Below are 17,813 nucleotides of genomic sequence, written 5' to 3'. Positions count from 1 at the left end.
TACAAGGGCTCCTGTGACATCACTGGCTTTGTTTTGAGGCTGTGTGTGTGTGTTTGTAACCCTAGGGTGGGCTTGTTATCTGCTAAGGGGTGAATGAGCTGTTTGGAAGAGGAGGGGGGGGTTAGGGGGAAGGAGGGGGTTATCGCCTTTGCTGGCTCTGAGTGATGCATTACATCTCCCTCAATGCTTGCCCCCCTCCAAGCCCTCACCTCCTTCCTCCCATCCATCCACCATCCCAGGAAGTCATTTACAAGATAGCATGAATGAAAATATCCATCAGAACTACCGCGCGATGGGTGAGTGACACAATGTCTGAGCATGTTGAGGGAAGCGGCCAAACGAGCACGATGGAGGAAGGGAGAGGGGGGGGGGGGGGCTGCAGCGGCTGAGAACAAAAGAGACTTATCCGAGTGAGGTGACATGTAACTGAGTAGTCAAATCAGGGGAATTAGGCTTTAGTGCGCCTTCGCCCCATGGCCAACATTCATTTAGAGGGGCCGGATCAGCTGTCGAAAAACAAAATCACATCAGCCGACATCCATCAGTGAGATAGAAAAAGATGAGTTGGTAGAAGGGGGAAAAAAAGGGGTGGGGGGGCAGCCTTGGTCTGCTACAGTCAGATAGCATTCAAGCCATTGTTTGAATGTCAAAAGCATATTTGCTCACGCCAATACATTTTTCTTTGTCGTGCTACAACATCCTTGTACAAATACAGTACGTAAAAAAAAAAAAAAAAAAAACGGGTTCTCCTCACATCTGTTTTGTAAGCGGAGGAGTGGGAAAGGGAGGGACGTTGGGTTTAAGCTGTGGTAGGTGGGGGGTCCATGTTTGAGGGGGAGGGGTTGTTTTCTCTTTTGTTTTTGTGAGGTTGAAGTGTGTGTGCTATAGGAGGGCGAGCCACAGCGGGGACTTTGTAGTCAAGTGCTCTCACTTCCTCAGCAGCCATTAGTTTGCTTTCTTTCTCTTCCCTCCACCCTGCAATAAAAGTGTTGACCGGCACAACATTCGCTCTTTTCAAACGTGGACCTGAGTAATCATGATGCCGCGCGGAAACGCTTCTCGAATTACATTGTCGCTCTTGAGATCAGGGTATTCAATTTTTAACTGTACACACATGCAACCATTTTCTCCGCCTGGCTCATTGTTCTCTTATGGCCGCCAAGCGTGCCTAATCTAAAACACACCTCGCCTCAGCTAAAGAGCTGTGTCCTACTCTCTCTGTTACAGAGCAAAGAAGATGCTGTTTAATTTGCTGCAATGTTCCAGGAGAGGGGGAGGGGAGGGGAGGGGAGGGGGCGAGTGGCTCTCTTTAGAAAGCAACAAGATAAGCTTTCCTGTCAGCAGAGCAATCACCGCCCCCAACATGCAAGTCAATCATAAAATACACAATTGACACGTCAAAAGTCATGCGATTGATGAAAAGGACACAAAATATTTAGAATGCAAATGGGGTGTATAGTGTTTTTTTCTCCAGAAGTGGCTAAATTCGTATATCTCAATTACAAAAAAATAAAGCTGGGTGGTTACCCGCTGTGCGTTGGAATTTGAAAAGCAGCAAACGAGACTTGGTCTGCTTACCGCCACACGTTTTCAAATTGACTAGTTTCTTTAAACAATACACACAATAAAACATGACGAAGAAGTACCGATACTAGGGCTGCACGATTAGGGCCAAAATAATAAGCATATAAACAAGGCTTCAAGGCTTGATACAAACAAATAATAATAATAAACTAAAATAAATAAAAAATAATTAAAACAAATGGCACACAGGGCAGCACAGCTAACTCGCTGATTATAAACCAATGAAATAAATCAAGCCTACTCAGAACCAAGCACGTTATTTACTTTTAAATATTTGGTCTTTTCAAACCGTATTCATTCCAATTTTTCAAAATGGGTCTCAATTGACAGCTAACTGTAAATATTAGGAATCAGGTGAGAAACTCAAGGCCATTTCACACTGGTAAATAAAATATTAAGGTGAGAAAAGCAGAAGCTTTTGTCATGCAAATATGGGAAACATTGCCCCTGGTGGTTAGATGAAAAACTGCTTGATTTGACATACTGTACATATGGTAGCCGTAGATCAGCTTAATTAATCGTGGCAGCCATTATCGTGATTGCGATTAAAATTTGATTGATTGCGCAGCCCTAACCGATACCAAGTATCAATATCAGTCCAATATTTGGCCTTGTTTCAAGGTATCAGTATGCACGATGAAAGCCACTTCAGGTGTCGGTCTATGCAGTTTTAAGTACGATCAGGAAATAGCTGGGTCTTTTTTTAAAATGTTTTAACATTGTTTTTTTTATTTTTGGGGGGGAGGGGTATTGTCTCAAAATCGCTATCAGTTACACTACTCAAGAGTTTTTTAAGTAATGCTGAATGGTAAACTGCATGCAATGGCACATAAAAACTGCATGAGGAACAAAAGGGACTGTGAGAATAAACGTCCGCCAACTGATGTCTAACCGTCCATCCCCCTGGTGTGCGCTGATCCCAAAATTAAATTGCGAAAGAATGCAATAAGGGAACCACAGGGGTGTATGGGGACCAATAACTACCCCCTCCCCAAAAAAAAAAAAAAAAAAAAAAAGCCTGAAGACTAATGCTATCTAATGCTCAACAAAAAGGCTCACAAAATGTTGAACTTAGAGTGCAGACGCCTAATCACAATTTTTTTTTGCAGCCGAGTCAACTTGCGGACACCAAAAGCATCCAAATTGTCTTTGTGTGTGTGTGTGTTTAAACAAAACAACCTCAAGTTGACATTTTATATGTCTGATGGAGCAGCAGTTTTGTAAGAAACATCAGTTTTTCATCAGCTCTGGGATAAAACTGTCTGAGTCGGTTTGCCCGACTTATGAGCCCTGAAGCGCCGACCAGAGGATAGTAATAAAAAAAAAAAAACGTTCCTTGTATTCCCAGAATCTCTTAAAAACGTCTTAAGAGCAGCAGCGGCGACCATGACCGAAACCTAACGAGATCAAAGGGGCCTTTGCCGAAACTCACCAAAGTTCACGCCTCCGTTATAGGGACGGAAGACATCTCTGTCCGCCTTGCGAGCAAAAAGAATCTAAAGTCTATTGTCTTCCTTCCTTGTGTGTTATGTATTGAATGTTCTAGGATGTTTGACCCTGACAGGGGTTTAAGATTAGTAGTACTAGTGGTGGTTTTGACCGATCTTCATCAAAAACTCGAAGACCGAGATAGGACGACTAAAAATGTATCCGATTGGGAGCTAAGGCTGAGACGCTCAGAGATGCACATTTTTTTTGCTAATTTCTTCCACATTCTACTTTTTCCTTTTGCAAAAGCTTTTTTTTTCCTTAGAGATGTCAATTTCCTGTAGTGTGTTGTAACTCGATTGATTGCGCCAATTCAAACTTTGACATGAAGTGACCGTCTGGGTGAAATTTCAGCTCCCTACCTAGTGTTTTCTTTCAATGCTTTCCCTTTGATGTAAAATGCACAAAATAATGCCAAATAACGCACAAGGGTTAAGTGGTTCCCACTAGAAAAAAAATCCACAATTAAAAAAAGGATTATCCTTATTGTTAATTCGTTGTTGCCAACAACACCGAATCACAATGAAAAATCCAGCTTACCGTATTTTCCGCACGATAAGGCGCACCTTCAATTAATGACATATTTTAAAACTTTTCCATATATAAGGCGCACCGGATTATAAGGCGCACCCTCAATTAATTACATATTTTAAAACTTTTTCAATAGTAAATTCAAAGTAATAACAATAATAACTCTAAACTCTCAAGAGCATAATAGCTCAATGTCAATATGATCAAACTAGTTCAACTGTAAACACACAAAAGAAACAGGTAAAGCTTACTTTATCACTTCATTCCAAATCTACGAATCCCAATCTCAATATTGATCCATATATAAGGCGCACCTGATTATAAGGCGCACAATCAGCTTTTAAAAAAAAATGAAGGCTTTTAGGTGCGCCTTATAATACGTTATTTTCGCTCACATGATGTCAAACATTTCGCAAGGACAGCGGACAGACACCCGACCAAAAAAAGGACGCGTTCTGTTGCTGCCTCGTGCCACTTCCTGCTGGGTTATCCCAGCGGGGTGGCCTAACAGGTAATGAAGGCCCGGAGGTGCACAGACACTTGATTCCTCAACTTGGCTTTTTCCTCCCTCTCATAGCACCTGGCCAACAGTTCTTCCTTGTTCTGAGTGGAAAAGCAGTGGGAAATACCTAGCGGGCCAAAGCCTCAGCCCCCTTGCAAGTGGGCAGGCCTACAGCTGACTGAGCTCCTAAGGGAGAACAGAGAGGCTCTTTGACAAGCACCCCTCCCTTTCGCCACTCCACCAACCCACGCTTTCTCATTTAACAGGCGGCAGGTGGTTGAATTTCACTAAAAAGCCAGTCTCCAGCGCGGGGAGACGAGGGAAGGGAGACAAGGCTTTTAAAAATAGATCTATGCAGTTTAGGGACAGGCTACACACTGTTTGCTTTCAATACAAAATGACTTGAAGGGCTTGTCCCCTTGTTAGCCCGACTGGAAAAAGCGAGCTGATCAACAGCTTGACTTGAGATGCGCGGTGCATATCTGGCGCCGAGCCCAAACCATGTCTTGGCTAATGAAAAAGTGGCCCTTCACATACTGGATCGCGTCGCTCTTCAAACAGGAATCCGCACTAAAAAGTGACGATTTTGCCGATTGTTTGGCAAGCGCTGAAACGAGATCGGAAATATTTCCAAGCCAGGTTTGACGGCGAGGATTAAATCGCGCGGAAGGTTAGGGCAATTTTCAATAGGGTACAAGAAAACAGCAACGGGAGAATGTTGCCGCTTTTGGGATCGTATGGTGGCGGATCTCGGAAAATACCGTACACTCATGCTAGGTTTGATAAATACCTGGTGTTCCCATTCTTTTTTTTGTCTTGTATTTAATCGTCCTGGTTGAACCGTGGCATTTTAGGAACAAATGTGGCGTCGAGTCGTTATAGCGCTCACGAGTTGCTATTATTTTTTTTCTCTCTCTCTCTCGCTAAGTGAGGCTAATAAGCTGCCAAAGAAAATGTTTGCTGCTTTAGGGCTAGGGATGAAACGAAATCTTATTCTACGAAATCTCGCGAGATTACAACATCACAAGATCGATTGTCACTGCGCAGTGCCAAAAAAAATGTCATTAAAAATACTAGTGATGCTTTAGGGCGAAGGTTGACATAAGTTTTCATACTACGAAATCGAGATCTATTGTCCCTGCACAGCACGGGATTTGTTTTCTTTCGGCAGTTTTTGGTTTGTTGAGCCAGAAGTGTGATGAGTACACAGGAGAAAAGGGCTAAATCAAGTCTTCAAGTAATATTCTAGGCCAAGAATATTGACTGACATACTCCCAAAAATATAATAAATTCCGGTATATAATTTTGAATATTTTTTCAATTCGGTAACTCAGACAATGCTGATGAATGAACAAAATGTCATACATGTTTAATAGGACAAAATCATGTGTGGCATATGCTGTGTGTTCCTGTTGGTCTTGAGTAGAATGGGGGGGGGGGGGGGGGGGGGGGCTGTTGGGGTTAACAAAGCACTGTGTGTCAAACATACTCGCATGACACAAAATGACACACACAAGACACTAGTGAGTTCTGTGACAGTTGCGGCAAAGAGCGCCAGCTGTCCCCATCAACAACTCGCCACAACACCCGCGCACACAAGGTGTTTTTCGACTGGCGAGCCTGCAATCTCATGCACGCACACACACACACACACACACACGCACACACACACTTTATAAGGCGCTGTAACTACACTAATCTGTCTCTCTCTGCGGGGAATCCACTAAAATGTAATCAATTATTGCCTTTATCTGAGCCAAAGCAAGCCCACCTACACATCGCTGCGGCGGCCATGTTGTGTGACATACACAAGGGGGGTGCGGAGAAAGATGGGGAGGGCAGGTGGTTTCCATTAGCTCTCGCCATTTTAAACAGCGCGGCCAAAAGGGAATGAGTTGGGAAGGAAGCAGGCACGCTATGGCAGCCCGCCACCTGCAGCAAACGCCGAGCAATGTGGTTGCTGTGTGTGTATATGACACCACAAGGAGTGTGTTTGTCAGAGATAGCGCAGAAAAAAAAAATGCATTGTCGACACTATGTGATGTCGTGTACTTGTGAATTTTCACATCTGGTCGTTAGCTTTGTGTGGGTTTTTTTTTTTTTGCACCTGTGTGCCTCTGTGTACTACTGTACAACTAATCTCCCTCACAGCTGTTTATATAATCTCCAGAGAGAGGATCAATAAAATGATTTTAGGGTGTTGGTGAAGGGGGGGGGGGGGGTACAGGCCTTGTCTAAATGTAACTACTGCTATTTAAACCCACATTATCTCCCCTATACAAATAATCTGTCCACAAGGCTGTTTATTGAGAAAAAAAAAACTATACAGCACAAACATGCTTAGTGTGGTTTTTTTTTTTCATTTACTAGCATGCCAAGCCATTAAGCGGCAGTAGTGTCATCAAATTCTGTCCAATCAGAAAGAACTTTCGGCCCGTTGGCATCTTTGGCGGGAAATGCAGTAAAGTGATGACACAAATCTCTGTTTTAGGCTTCGCTACATACAAAAGCGGATACGGGGAAGTTTTTTTTCGGTTTTGGAGAAAGAAAAAAGTCAAAGCGCGTATAGCATTTAAGAGAACTATGCCTAAGCCCAGTTTGACCGGACCTGTTCTGCCCACTGGGCAAGAATCCAACCAGCGCGGGACATCTTCTCACGCACGACTTCATCTCTTCAAAAGTGCAGCAAAGCTAACGTTAGCTGCTAGGCCGCCTCCCAGCCGATTGCGCATCTCCTTCCAGCCCTTTTCCATCCAGTCAGCTCTAAGCCGCCTGTAGCTATCTCACAGGGATAGAGAGGCTAAGCCGTTCGGGCGGCCGGAGATTGCGACCGGGAAGACTATTTCGATGCTAGCTCACCTTATGCGATGACAGAAATGAGTACTCGTAGGTCTGATGATAAAGGAAGCGATGGCGACGCTATTTTCGCTTGTTTCGTGTACGGCGCTTTTTATTGCGCTCCCCTCGTCCCAGTCCCTCTCCCCGAGTAGTAGGCTGTGCAAATCCCTCACCCGGGGTGGTCAGTTTTACATATTGTGTGTCACTAGACGGCTATAAAGGGATTTAACATTTAGTAAAGCATAATCCATGGCGGGCTTTGTGCCTGCCTAAGCTGCGCACATCAAATCTGATTGCAAGAAGGCTGCTAGCAAGCAGGAGGAGGAAAGCACACAGCGCACTCACACACGGAGCTTATCACTTGAACAATAAGCAAAGGAGACAGCGGGAGGTCAGTTACTGAGGTGGAGCATCTTCCGTGTTGACAATAGGTGGTAAATTGCATACGAGTGTAGCGGCTCATCTCTGATCGAAGACAGCCTAGCAACTAGAGTGTGGAAGAACCAGCGGAGGGGAGGGGAGGGGGCAAGGTTGTGACAAGCCGGCAGCTCTCGACCTGTCAGGCTAATTGAAGAAGAAGACAGGAAACGTAAATATTCCCCATCAAGCGGGCACCGGTTCCACTGTTCGCTCAGATGTGGAAATATAAATATTCGGCGGGGCTAATCCACTGAGACGCCCGACTTTGTTTATGTGCCTTTTGAATGTTTCATTGATGTGACTGACTGCTTACGTTTTTTTTTCCCCCCTTCTTCTCTTTGTCGACCCCCCTTACCCGCCCCCTCCCGTGCTTGAATTATGAGACAAAGCCTTGGTGCTCTTGTCTATTAAACATGGAAAAAAGGCTTCAGCGGAGTCTTGTGCGGATTGTTGAACAGAGATGTGTGAAAAAAGGGAGAAATAGCCAGGTTTGCTTGGAATGAGTCGGCTTGTTTAAAGATCTCTTTTGATACCACCAGAGAGCTCATTCAGCTAACAATCATAGCAGGCTGTTATACAACATTAATGTTGTCACTCTTGCGGCTGACGGGGGAGAAAAAAAACAGGAAGGGTTGAGTGAATGTGTGCTAACGTGACAGAGGACAGTCTGACACATGGCTTTGAGTTCCTTTATCTCTGTGTTTAATATACAAACAGCACACTGTTTGACCTTTTACTTGCAGTTAAATACATGGAAGGGCACAATAGATATGATTAAGCCACACAGAGACAAGGGAGACTCAAAGATGTAGACGTCTTAAAAACACGGGCATTCGGAATTCAACAATGCCAAATTAATTGATTTTTTGAATGGATTTTTCTTCCGGATTTTCAGCTTCTTAACAGTAAATACAGACGCTCCTTTACATAAGGACGAGTGACGTTGCGGGCGCCTGTTATTTAGTTAAATGTGTTTGTCGGTTAGTAAGAAAAATCAGCCCAAAAAAAACATCAATTAGGAAAAAAAAAATAAAACATTGTTTAGTACGTCGAAAGCAGCTCTGAGAATGAAAGATCAAGTTGACTGTCGTCACTATGACATGCTTCCGGGAGGAACTTCAAAATAAAAGTTTTCCAAGGCCATTTGCATCAAAAACAGTACTTCGAAGCAATGACTGGCTTCTCCTTTCCTGCTTAACTAAAATGGAGAGGATTGGCACAGGGCGCATTCTTCCTGTGTTCTATAAAGTATTTAAATGTGTTTGTCATTCGCTATCGGCAGCGTACTTGGGCTGTTTACGATGGCAGCGCTGACGTTGGTATAATAGAAAATGGCCAAATACAAAACTTCCAGGCAACGCTGTTCATATCTCGAATGTTCGTATGTAGAGGAGCGTCAATATTCAAGATTTTTGTAGCCCTTCGTTAAAGCAGACTCATTATCTTTCCTCATTTCCCGACCAGCTACCTCAATCATAACGCTTGAGCATTATTGAGTGTTTTATTTATTTCTTTTTCAAGGGGTGAAAATGATTTTTTTATCCAATTCATCATGTAATCAACAAATTAAATCGACGATTAATCTATTGTCAAAACGATTATTACTTGCAGCCTCAAACATAACAGGAAGAGTAGTTTAATTCAAAGTTTTGTCATTTCCCCCATCCAATACTGCAAACGGGAGTCTCTAGCGCCAAGTCTAGCCTCAAGTCCCTGACAACAAGTGCGTCAAGTCCAAGTCCCGAAACGTAAAGCTCGCAGATGAGCTAATCATTTGCATCAGGTGTGTAGCAAAAAGAAACTTGGAAGCCTTCAAGGACTGGCCTTTGATGCTTTGAGGTCTTATAGGGTTAACCAATCAGACGTTGCAAACCGCCACCCGACTAAGCCGAGTCGGCGCGTCTCCAACTCTGCCGCGGAGGCCGAAAAATTCAAACGCCGCCCGCTCCGAATTCATACTTTCCAGTGAATTCGATAATGTTTGTATAAAGTCATTATTGCGGCCGCCGCTACTATCGCATTTATCGAAGTACCACTTTGCTTTATTGACTCAGCCCGAGACAATGCACAGAGAGGGTCAACTCGGAATTGATTGCATGATGCACTGGCCTTTAGCCCGAGGTAGCAGTTGCAATCTCTAAGTAGCAAATTGTAAAGGGCGCAGAGTTATTAGCTTATATTTCCAAAGCAAGTCTATCAACAACAAGGGGAGATAAAAGGAAATAGGAGGGGATTGTTCCACAGCTTGTTTAAGACGGTCCTTCTAAAGGGAGTTTGATGAATGGGGACCGACCGAGCTCGCCCCGTTTACTCGGCGGCCACGCCAATACGCTGCCCCCCTGCTGATAATTAGATTAGACGGGGACACGGACTTACCTCCCGGTCTGTAAACAACATCGTCTTCCGTGATGAAGGAAGTGATTTCGCCGTTCTCCGTGCGCTCGTAGCGGGACTTCTTCTTGGGCATCTTCTTCTTGCCCTTCTTGCCGGCATCCTCGGCCGTCCCGCTGCCTGCGCCCGTGCTGCCGTTGTCGTTGTCCTCGTCCTCGCTGTGTTCGCTCTCTGCATAGTTCTTGGCGCCGCCCTCCAGCGTGCAACTGCGCCTGGGCCTGGAGCTCTCGCTCTCGCCCCGTTCCCCGTCTTGCCGGCGGGACTTCCCGGACTCCCTCTTGTCCCTGTCCCGATCTCTGTCTCTGTCCCGCTCTTTCTCCCTCTCCTTCTCTTTGTCAGCTGTCATGATCCGCCACGTGCCTTCCTCAGTCCTCTCACGGCTGGGCCTCCGTGAAAGGTAGACTGTGAGCCTGGGCTTCAGTCTTCTGAATTTACTAGTCAAATCCAGGGAAAATTTGGCCACACCAACAACCCCAGTGTTTCAGAAAAGCTAGGGAGGAAAACAAAACAAAAACACAAACGTGAGCATCATCTTCGCGGGACAGAAGTTAATAGTTTGTGCATGCGCGATAGAAAATCGCTCCGAGAGGCCAGGCGGGCGGCCGGGGAGGCGAGCGACGGTAATTGTTGGCAGCTTTCTCCGCAATCGTTAACACTTGTGAGAGCGGCTTTATCAAACGGGCAGAACCTTCCAGCTTCCCGCCAAAAAACATTCGCCGTCTCTCAACAAGACATTACCGTGTGTACGCAGTAAAAGGTTGCTGAAAAGAAAGTCGGAACGCAAAATAAACGGAGGTCACGGCGGAATAACTCAAAACAAAACATGGAGGATGAGGCTGGCAGCCAATAATCGTGTCAGGGGGGCTTTTTCAGCATAAACAGCACGGGAGCGACCAGCGTGAAGCTCACTGACAGTTTGCTGGCGAGCTTCACGGCAAAGCATCTGTAACGACGCCGGACCCGATCCCGTTTGCTGTATATGTGTGTGTACTCTGGCTTACTGGACTGTGGCTCAATCCAAGGCCTTCACCACAGCCGCCGCCACTGTGTTAATGTCAAATGACAAGTCTGGAGGGTGGAGCGCAGCAATCCGGTGGGGTGGGGAAATGAGCCATTTTCAGCTATCCCCAAAACGTCCTTTTTAGTCGTGTAATGAAAGCCTCCAAGTGGGCAAAGTTAAAGAAGCAAAAGTCGTAGCACGCCCGAAAACAGGCTCAACACTTAACGCCCGTGTTAAGGGCAAACCCCGCAGCAACGAATTAACAAGAAGCAGACATTACATTTCCACGCAGGATAAGGCGACCTTGCGTTACTATGGCCGTGATGGGCAATAAATCGAATGAATTCGATTGGTTTCCAGGTTTCAAAATGAAAAGGTTTCAAAATGAGCTAAATTGTGAAAGATTTTTTTAAAAGTGGCAGAATGCTGCATACAAGGTTTACTAGACATGTTTACAATAAGTACTGACAATTCAATTGTGCCGTTTCATAGGTGTCAAACTCCAGTCCTCGAGGGCCGGTATCCTGCAGGTTTTCCGGTTTTCTCTGCTCAACACACCTGATTCAAATGATTAGCTCATTAGTAAGCTCTGGGGGAGCTTGAAAATGATCCTAATCAGGTGTGTTTAGGAGAGAAAACCAGAAAACCTGCAGGATACCGGCCCTCGAGGACTGGAGTTCAACACCTATGAAATAGATAGTTAACGTTGTATTGGAAAAAATGGCTAAACATTTTATTACCAGACATTTTTAGGCGCTCCTTTTGCCAAACACTTGAAAATATTTGAAAAAAAATATATAAAAATAAGTTCCTGGGATTGGATGTTTGGACTCTTAAAAACGCAAAGTTACGTCTTTGGAATGGAATGAGTTCATTTGATAACTACTTTTCTTAGGTAAGATTTCTACTTGCAAAAACACATTTTTTCACTTTCCGTTGACTGAAAATGACATCACTAGTGCTGAAGGCTGGGATGACCGACAAATCAGAGTTCAGGTTATGAATGTCACATGACCAGCAAGTGAGCCACGATTGGTTGTTACCTGAGGCTTGAGCACAGGTGATGGAATTCTCAGTCGTGTGTGTTTTCAAGTAGAAAATATGTTTTTAAAGGTATTACTTTGAAACTAAAAATAATTCTAGGCAAAATATGAACTTTTTCTGCCTAAAATTTGAAACTAAAATGGACGATCCCTTTCAGCAAGTTATGCGCCGCTAGGAAATGATTTTAAATCAGCATTCATTACATTTGTCAGAGTATTTTCCACAAATTTGAAATAAATCCGACTTTTAATCCCATGTTTGTTAGGTTTATGTCTTCCATTCAAATCCATTAACATTTTAACCGTCCCGGACTGACTGAAGAAAACTGAAATTTCATTTTTTGTCCAGATCGCCTGGAATGGCAGCAAATCTGCGAGGAAACAAGCATTTACAGTTAAGAGTTGCGAAACACACACACACCAGACCCGCACGCACACACGGACGAGAGGTGTTCGGTGACGAGCACGCTCCTAAGCAGCGGGCGCTGTCACTTTGTGAGCAGACACCAACTGACAGGGCAGCTGCTCCTGTTGTCGGCTTGCTCGCAAACACCGGGCCTGATTAAACCGCAGCTTCGTCACGGCCCCATTAATCACCTAATGATGAGTTACCACGGCGACCACTGGGCCGCCAGCCCGTGCTCACGGGGGACACGTTAATGTGTTCGCGTTATTCAAGGGCTCGGGAGACTTCCGTGCGACACCTTCCAAACTGGGCCCCCTCAAGTGTCCATATCCAGTAGCTTGTCGTGTGAGGTGTGAGGAACACGAAAACACTGATGACTGCTACATTTGATAGCGCAAATCTAATCCTGGGGGCGGCTAGAATCGCTGTATGAGCTAAGCACCTCTTCTTTCCGCTAATTAGAAACATAAGCCTCTTTCTATGAAAACCAACAACGTTACCGTTCGAGGTTGTTCCGCTTTGAAGTTGCGGGCTCAAGAAGTATCTTTACGATCTAGCTGCCTTCAGTTTTTCATCTAGCTCACGGCATCCTTATTGTAGAACCCTCCAAGAGAAAAATTGTGTCGTTTTGCAGCATTTCAAAAGGTGCTGTAAAAATGGCGTCGTTTGCAGTAGGCGCTAGTAACTCAGTTGTAGAGTTTAAAAGGGATAATCTAATTATTTAGCCATTTTTGGCCTTAAAAAGTTAATGTTTTGTCTATCGCTCCTTTAGTCCCAAACATTTTTAGCCTAACACTTGTAAATAGGTTAAAACATGTATAAATAATGACCTGGGACTGAAATTTCAGACTCTTAAAAACGTAAAATTGTCCCTTTGGGATTGGAGAAGTGGATATGATAGCTAAATTATTCTACACATACAATTCATACTTTTTTTTTTCCCCACTAGCTGTGGACAGAAAATAGCATGGACAGAAGGTAACGAACAGTCAATCAAATGTCACATGACCAACAGGTAAGCCATGATTGGCCGTTACCCGGGCCTTGAGCACAGGTGATTTTCAGTCAACAACAATTAGAAAAATCTCTTTAAAGGTCTTAATTTTACAAGAAAAATAATTTGGTTATCAAATTATGTATAGAAAAAAATGTTTTAACGGTTATGGCCAATTCCATTTTTTGTCTGAACATTTACCACAGAAATGTCTTGGGTTAATTTCTTCCATCAAAATCATAGTCATCCGAGAAGAAAATCAAACTTTTATTTGTTCTCTGTATCCTATTACATTACTCATGACATCCCCATTGAATAAATGAACCGCCTGAGAGAAAAACAGTTTCGTTTGCGTTGCAATATTTCAATAGGCGCTTTAAAAGCGTTTCTCCTCTGAAGCTGGAATGTGAAGTAGAAAAAGAAAAGAAAAAGAGCAGTTTGAAGCAGACCGCAGCCGAGGTGAGTCGGTGTGAAACCGTAATATTGGCTGGTCCTAACGGAGCGACGGTTGATAAAGCAGAAGAAAGACGTGGAGCAGACGGTGAAGGCGAGCAAGAAAGCTCTCCGCCCACTCGCCGAGAAACAAAGTGTTTTGTGGAAAAGCGGGCGGCGTGAGGGGGCAGGTGAGCCTTGGAGCTATTACACATCAATCACAGGGCCAGGACCCTTTGAAAGATACCAGCTGTCTTAATGGAAAAGAGTGGGGGGGGGGGGGACAGTGGCTGGAAAGGAGTTAAGGGGTTCCCAGCCAACGATGTCTAATCCACCATTTACATTAGTGCAATGGAGTCAAGGGTTTAGCAGACAGTCTCTGCAGTTCCCCGTTCCCTCAGATTTATTTATTTATTTTAAATAAGACCTCTGCCATGAGATAGCCACGGAGCTTGTGGCTTCATTAAAACATCAACCCCCACAATGGCCACACAGCAGGTTTTTCTTACAAATCTCTTCCATCCCCCAATTTCTCCCAGACATCCTTAAAACAAAGCCATGTTTTATTCATTTATTCGATTAACTAACTTTAATGACATTTTAAATCGCATAAGAACAAAGTTAGAACTACTAGGACTGGGACGAGATCTAGAGGCCATAAAATTTCTAGTCAACACAAAATGAATTTTCTTTTTGGCATGGGTTAGTAAAACCCGCAAACGCGGTGAGAACATCAAACTACGCTTTATGATCCCAAATAACGTCACAAACGCCTTATGTTTTTATTTAGAAGCGGCCCCAGAAGTGCGTTGAGGCAAGGAGTCGCAAATAAACACGACATTGTTTTGAAATAATGTTCAAATGCTAATTGTACGATAGCTGTTTATCGCCGTGCCTTAAAAATTAGCCGCAAGCTAGCAGCGCTCGAGGGTTCCATATCGTCTGGTGTGATTACCTGTCCCAGAAGTGTGTTGAGGCAAGGAGTCGCAAATAAACGCGACATTGTTTTGAAATAATGTTCAAATGCTAATTGTACGGTAGCTGTTTATCGCAGTGCCTTAAAAATTAGCCGCAAGCTAGCAGCGCTCGAGGATTCCATATCGTCTTGTGTGATTACCTTTTAAAGGCATTTTTATACGCGCTTTAATGCAGACAGTCTGGCATTTCCCGTTTGTACTGATCACTTTTGAACAAATCAGGCTGATCGTGTTCTGTGGTCCCTACAGTACATCTTTACTTTTGTAATCTTTCACAGATAAGAATAAATCAGGCGGGCCTCAAAGTCATCCGTATGTCTTAAAAAGTCAAAAAACAAAAATGAATACAGTAGCATTTGTTTTTATCTACCTAAAGTTTTCTATGGTGAACCAAGAAGGTTTAAAATAACAGAAATGTTAACGTTTCACTAATGTTACAACGTTCCTGAAGTATGTAGAATCTTTTATAAAGTTAACTGGAAATCCTTGATGATCTATTATAGACATTACATTTTTAAAAATGCCGATTTGTTTTCAAAATGCCAACTATCGGCGCTGATATGTCCAATACTCGGTTCATCTCTAATTTTGAGCACAGCAAAGCATGTCTACGAATAAACATCGAGCGTTTGTTTTTAATTTCATTTGCATACAGAGGAAGTAAACTGAGAAAACAAACAAACATGGCCGCCATGCGCTTTGTTACCAAGACAAACTTCTACAGTCTTTTTGGAATACTCATTTGCAGAACTTAAAAGTAGCAACAAAAAAAAAGAAGAAAATGATTGGCAAGGATTTACAGGCAGCTTTGCAAAGGGATAGAAGAAAATACTCCCATGAATACAGATTAGAAGCGAACAATGCTAGCACGAAGATACTCGGGGGTTATTAACAATGAGGCTAGCTCCAATTAATCCCAATAAAGCAAGCGGATCCTCGGCAGTAAGCGGATCCTGGCTGGAATGTTGTTGAAATGCAGCGGGTTTGTGTCAGCTCCAATCCATTACTCAGTGAGTGAGATCTAATCTGAGCTGCCATCCGAGCCACCGAGAAACAAGCGCAGAATGAAAGGCTCAGCTGGAGGTACAGTGTCAGGCACTTCACCGGGGATTCTTTGTCTTACCTCGTGTAATCACATCTCGCTTTATTCTCGAGAGCCTCGCATTTTACTTTGCTTGGCAGGGCCGAGGAACCTGTCCGCTTGGGTTGTCTTTTAATTCGCCGACGGACGGCCGGATGGCCTCTCCGCCGCTCGTTGGCAAATGTGCAATGTTTAGCCTAAGTGACTTTGGTGGCTATCTCCGACGGAGGGAAAGGCGGCGGATTCGGCGTGAGCGAGGATTGACTAATTTTCATGGATTCGGCGCTGGGGAAGGGCGTTACGAATAAAAATAGTGACGTAGAAGTGAAATGTAGTCATGCCTTGAAGCAAGTGAAAGAGATTTAGGAGTTCCATTGATTGCAAGCAGAAAAGGCACTTCAGGTCTAAACTAGTTTGCAGGATGAGAAGAAACATGCCATCGGTTACGGGAGCTCCTCTGGCAGCAATATTTGGCTCGGCATAGCGCCGGCATTAAGTGTGTTTCCATTACCCTCAGGTTTGTGCCGAAAAAAAAAAGAAAAATATCACTAAAATAGTTATGCTTTCATTAGGTGGTTTTCGAGTTGGGTTGAGACGTAAAAGTATTAGATTGTACCTTATATGACTGCCATCAAGTGTATTGATCGAAAACGAATAAATTCGCAAATTAATTGAAGAATAATCGTTTGGAGCCTGTTTAACATTCTTGTTTGTTTAATCAAAATAAGACATTAGAGATTACTTTGGGAAATCCATGACCAAAACAGTGACTCGATCGGTTTCAAGAAGTTTGGCGCGTATGACATAAATTGCGACTTAATAGTTGCTATAAGTCACATACAATACAAAATAAAAAATGATTCGTAATCAAATTAACGCTTTCAGTGCCATGGACGAGAATTCTTGTCTTATAAATTAGTAACCACATAAATAAATACTACAATTCTCATCAAATTTGTTTTTTTTAATGGAGGGTAGCTGATACCTTTGACTAATGCTTACCTAATATTAGCCAATTGAGCACTGTAGTGATAAATGTGACCATTGGATGGCAGTGTTTATACAGTTTTAACACAGATATTACATACATGCAATTCAAATTCAATATGATAACGCCCATATTTACAGACTATTTACACAATATTACGTCAGCCTTGAAAGATGAGTGAAAATGCTAAAAATAATGCCTCCCTAGAGGTTTCCTTTTCCGATATCGCTTGCACTAAAATAGTTAAATACTAAAAATATACTTTAATACCAAATAAAATTTGATTTGATTATTTGAATAATAAACGGAATAATCAATAGAATTGGTTCTGAAAATGACAGCCGCACAATGTATATAATTTACAATATAAATCATATACATTTGATTTACCCTATATATAATTACGATTCATATAACAATACAAATATATTTTTTCAAAATCTTTCACTAATATGAGTAGATAACTAAAATATCCATCCTAATTGGTATAAATTTTAACACCATAAAGGGCAATTCTTCTTATGCCTCAAGTCATTCAGTTTCAAGCATTCACACACACACACAAAAGAAGAATATAAAAAACTCAATCATACCCTTTTCGGAGTGTAAATGCAGCCATGAATGAGTCCACAATGATTAATACGAGACTACTTCTAAACTGTGCCTTATCTGCGTGTGTGCAATGCGATACATGTGTTGCAATATACCATCGAAGTATTTGCAGTGGAGCTGCTTGGAGGTGCTTTACACCTCGCATTGATAAGGATCAGCCTGTGTGCACCACAGGGTTTAAGCCGCTTCTCCATCTCTCCAAGAAGCCTAAATCCTTTTCTAGTTCCTGGTATGTGCATGTGTGCCGCGAGATGGCCAACGGACCCTTAGGGAGGGAGGTTGGTACACTGGTGCGTCCCAAGATGTTGATTATGTACAGAAAATGCCAGCAGCCTCGGATTTTGCCACCTCAGAGTACGAGATCATTTGAGCAGCTCAAGAGGGTTTTCACTAGGCCTCTTTTTTTTGCACCAGGCTCCTGAGGGAAATGCCAAGGTTGTGGGTATAGTCGCCTTATCCCTTTCTTCAAAAGGAGAGACACTTGAGACCAGTGAAGGACCTCTTTGCCAGGGCCATTGATAAGGAA

General features: G+C 43.3%; 1 protein-coding gene across 7 annotated transcripts in view; it reads right to left on the bottom strand.

Moving 5' to 3' along the window:
• The window catches only part of rerea (arginine-glutamic acid dipeptide (RE) repeats a), a 185,528-nt gene that overhangs the window by 86,828 nt on the left and 80,887 nt on the right, over nt 1-17,813 (bottom strand). For all 7 annotated transcript variants that reach the window (XM_088437459.1, XM_088437476.1, XM_088437492.1 and 4 more), the window contains exon 2: nt 9,740-10,244. In XM_088437459.1, the coding sequence (XP_088293585.1) occupies nt 9,740-10,100 (361 nt within the window). In that variant the 5' untranslated portion in view covers nt 10,101-10,244. The remainder of the gene's footprint in view (nt 1-9,739; nt 10,245-17,813) is intronic.

Source organism: Hippichthys cyanospilos, chromosome 2 (genome assembly GCF_059441005.1).
Source record: "Hippichthys cyanospilos isolate Australia breed blue-spotted pipefish chromosome 2, RoL_Hcya_1.0, whole genome shotgun sequence".
In the NCBI taxonomy this organism is placed as follows: domain Eukaryota; kingdom Metazoa; phylum Chordata; class Actinopteri; order Syngnathiformes; family Syngnathidae; genus Hippichthys; species Hippichthys cyanospilos.
The sequence above is the reverse complement of the archived record's forward strand: the minus strand, read 5'-3'. Positions and strand labels throughout refer to the sequence as shown.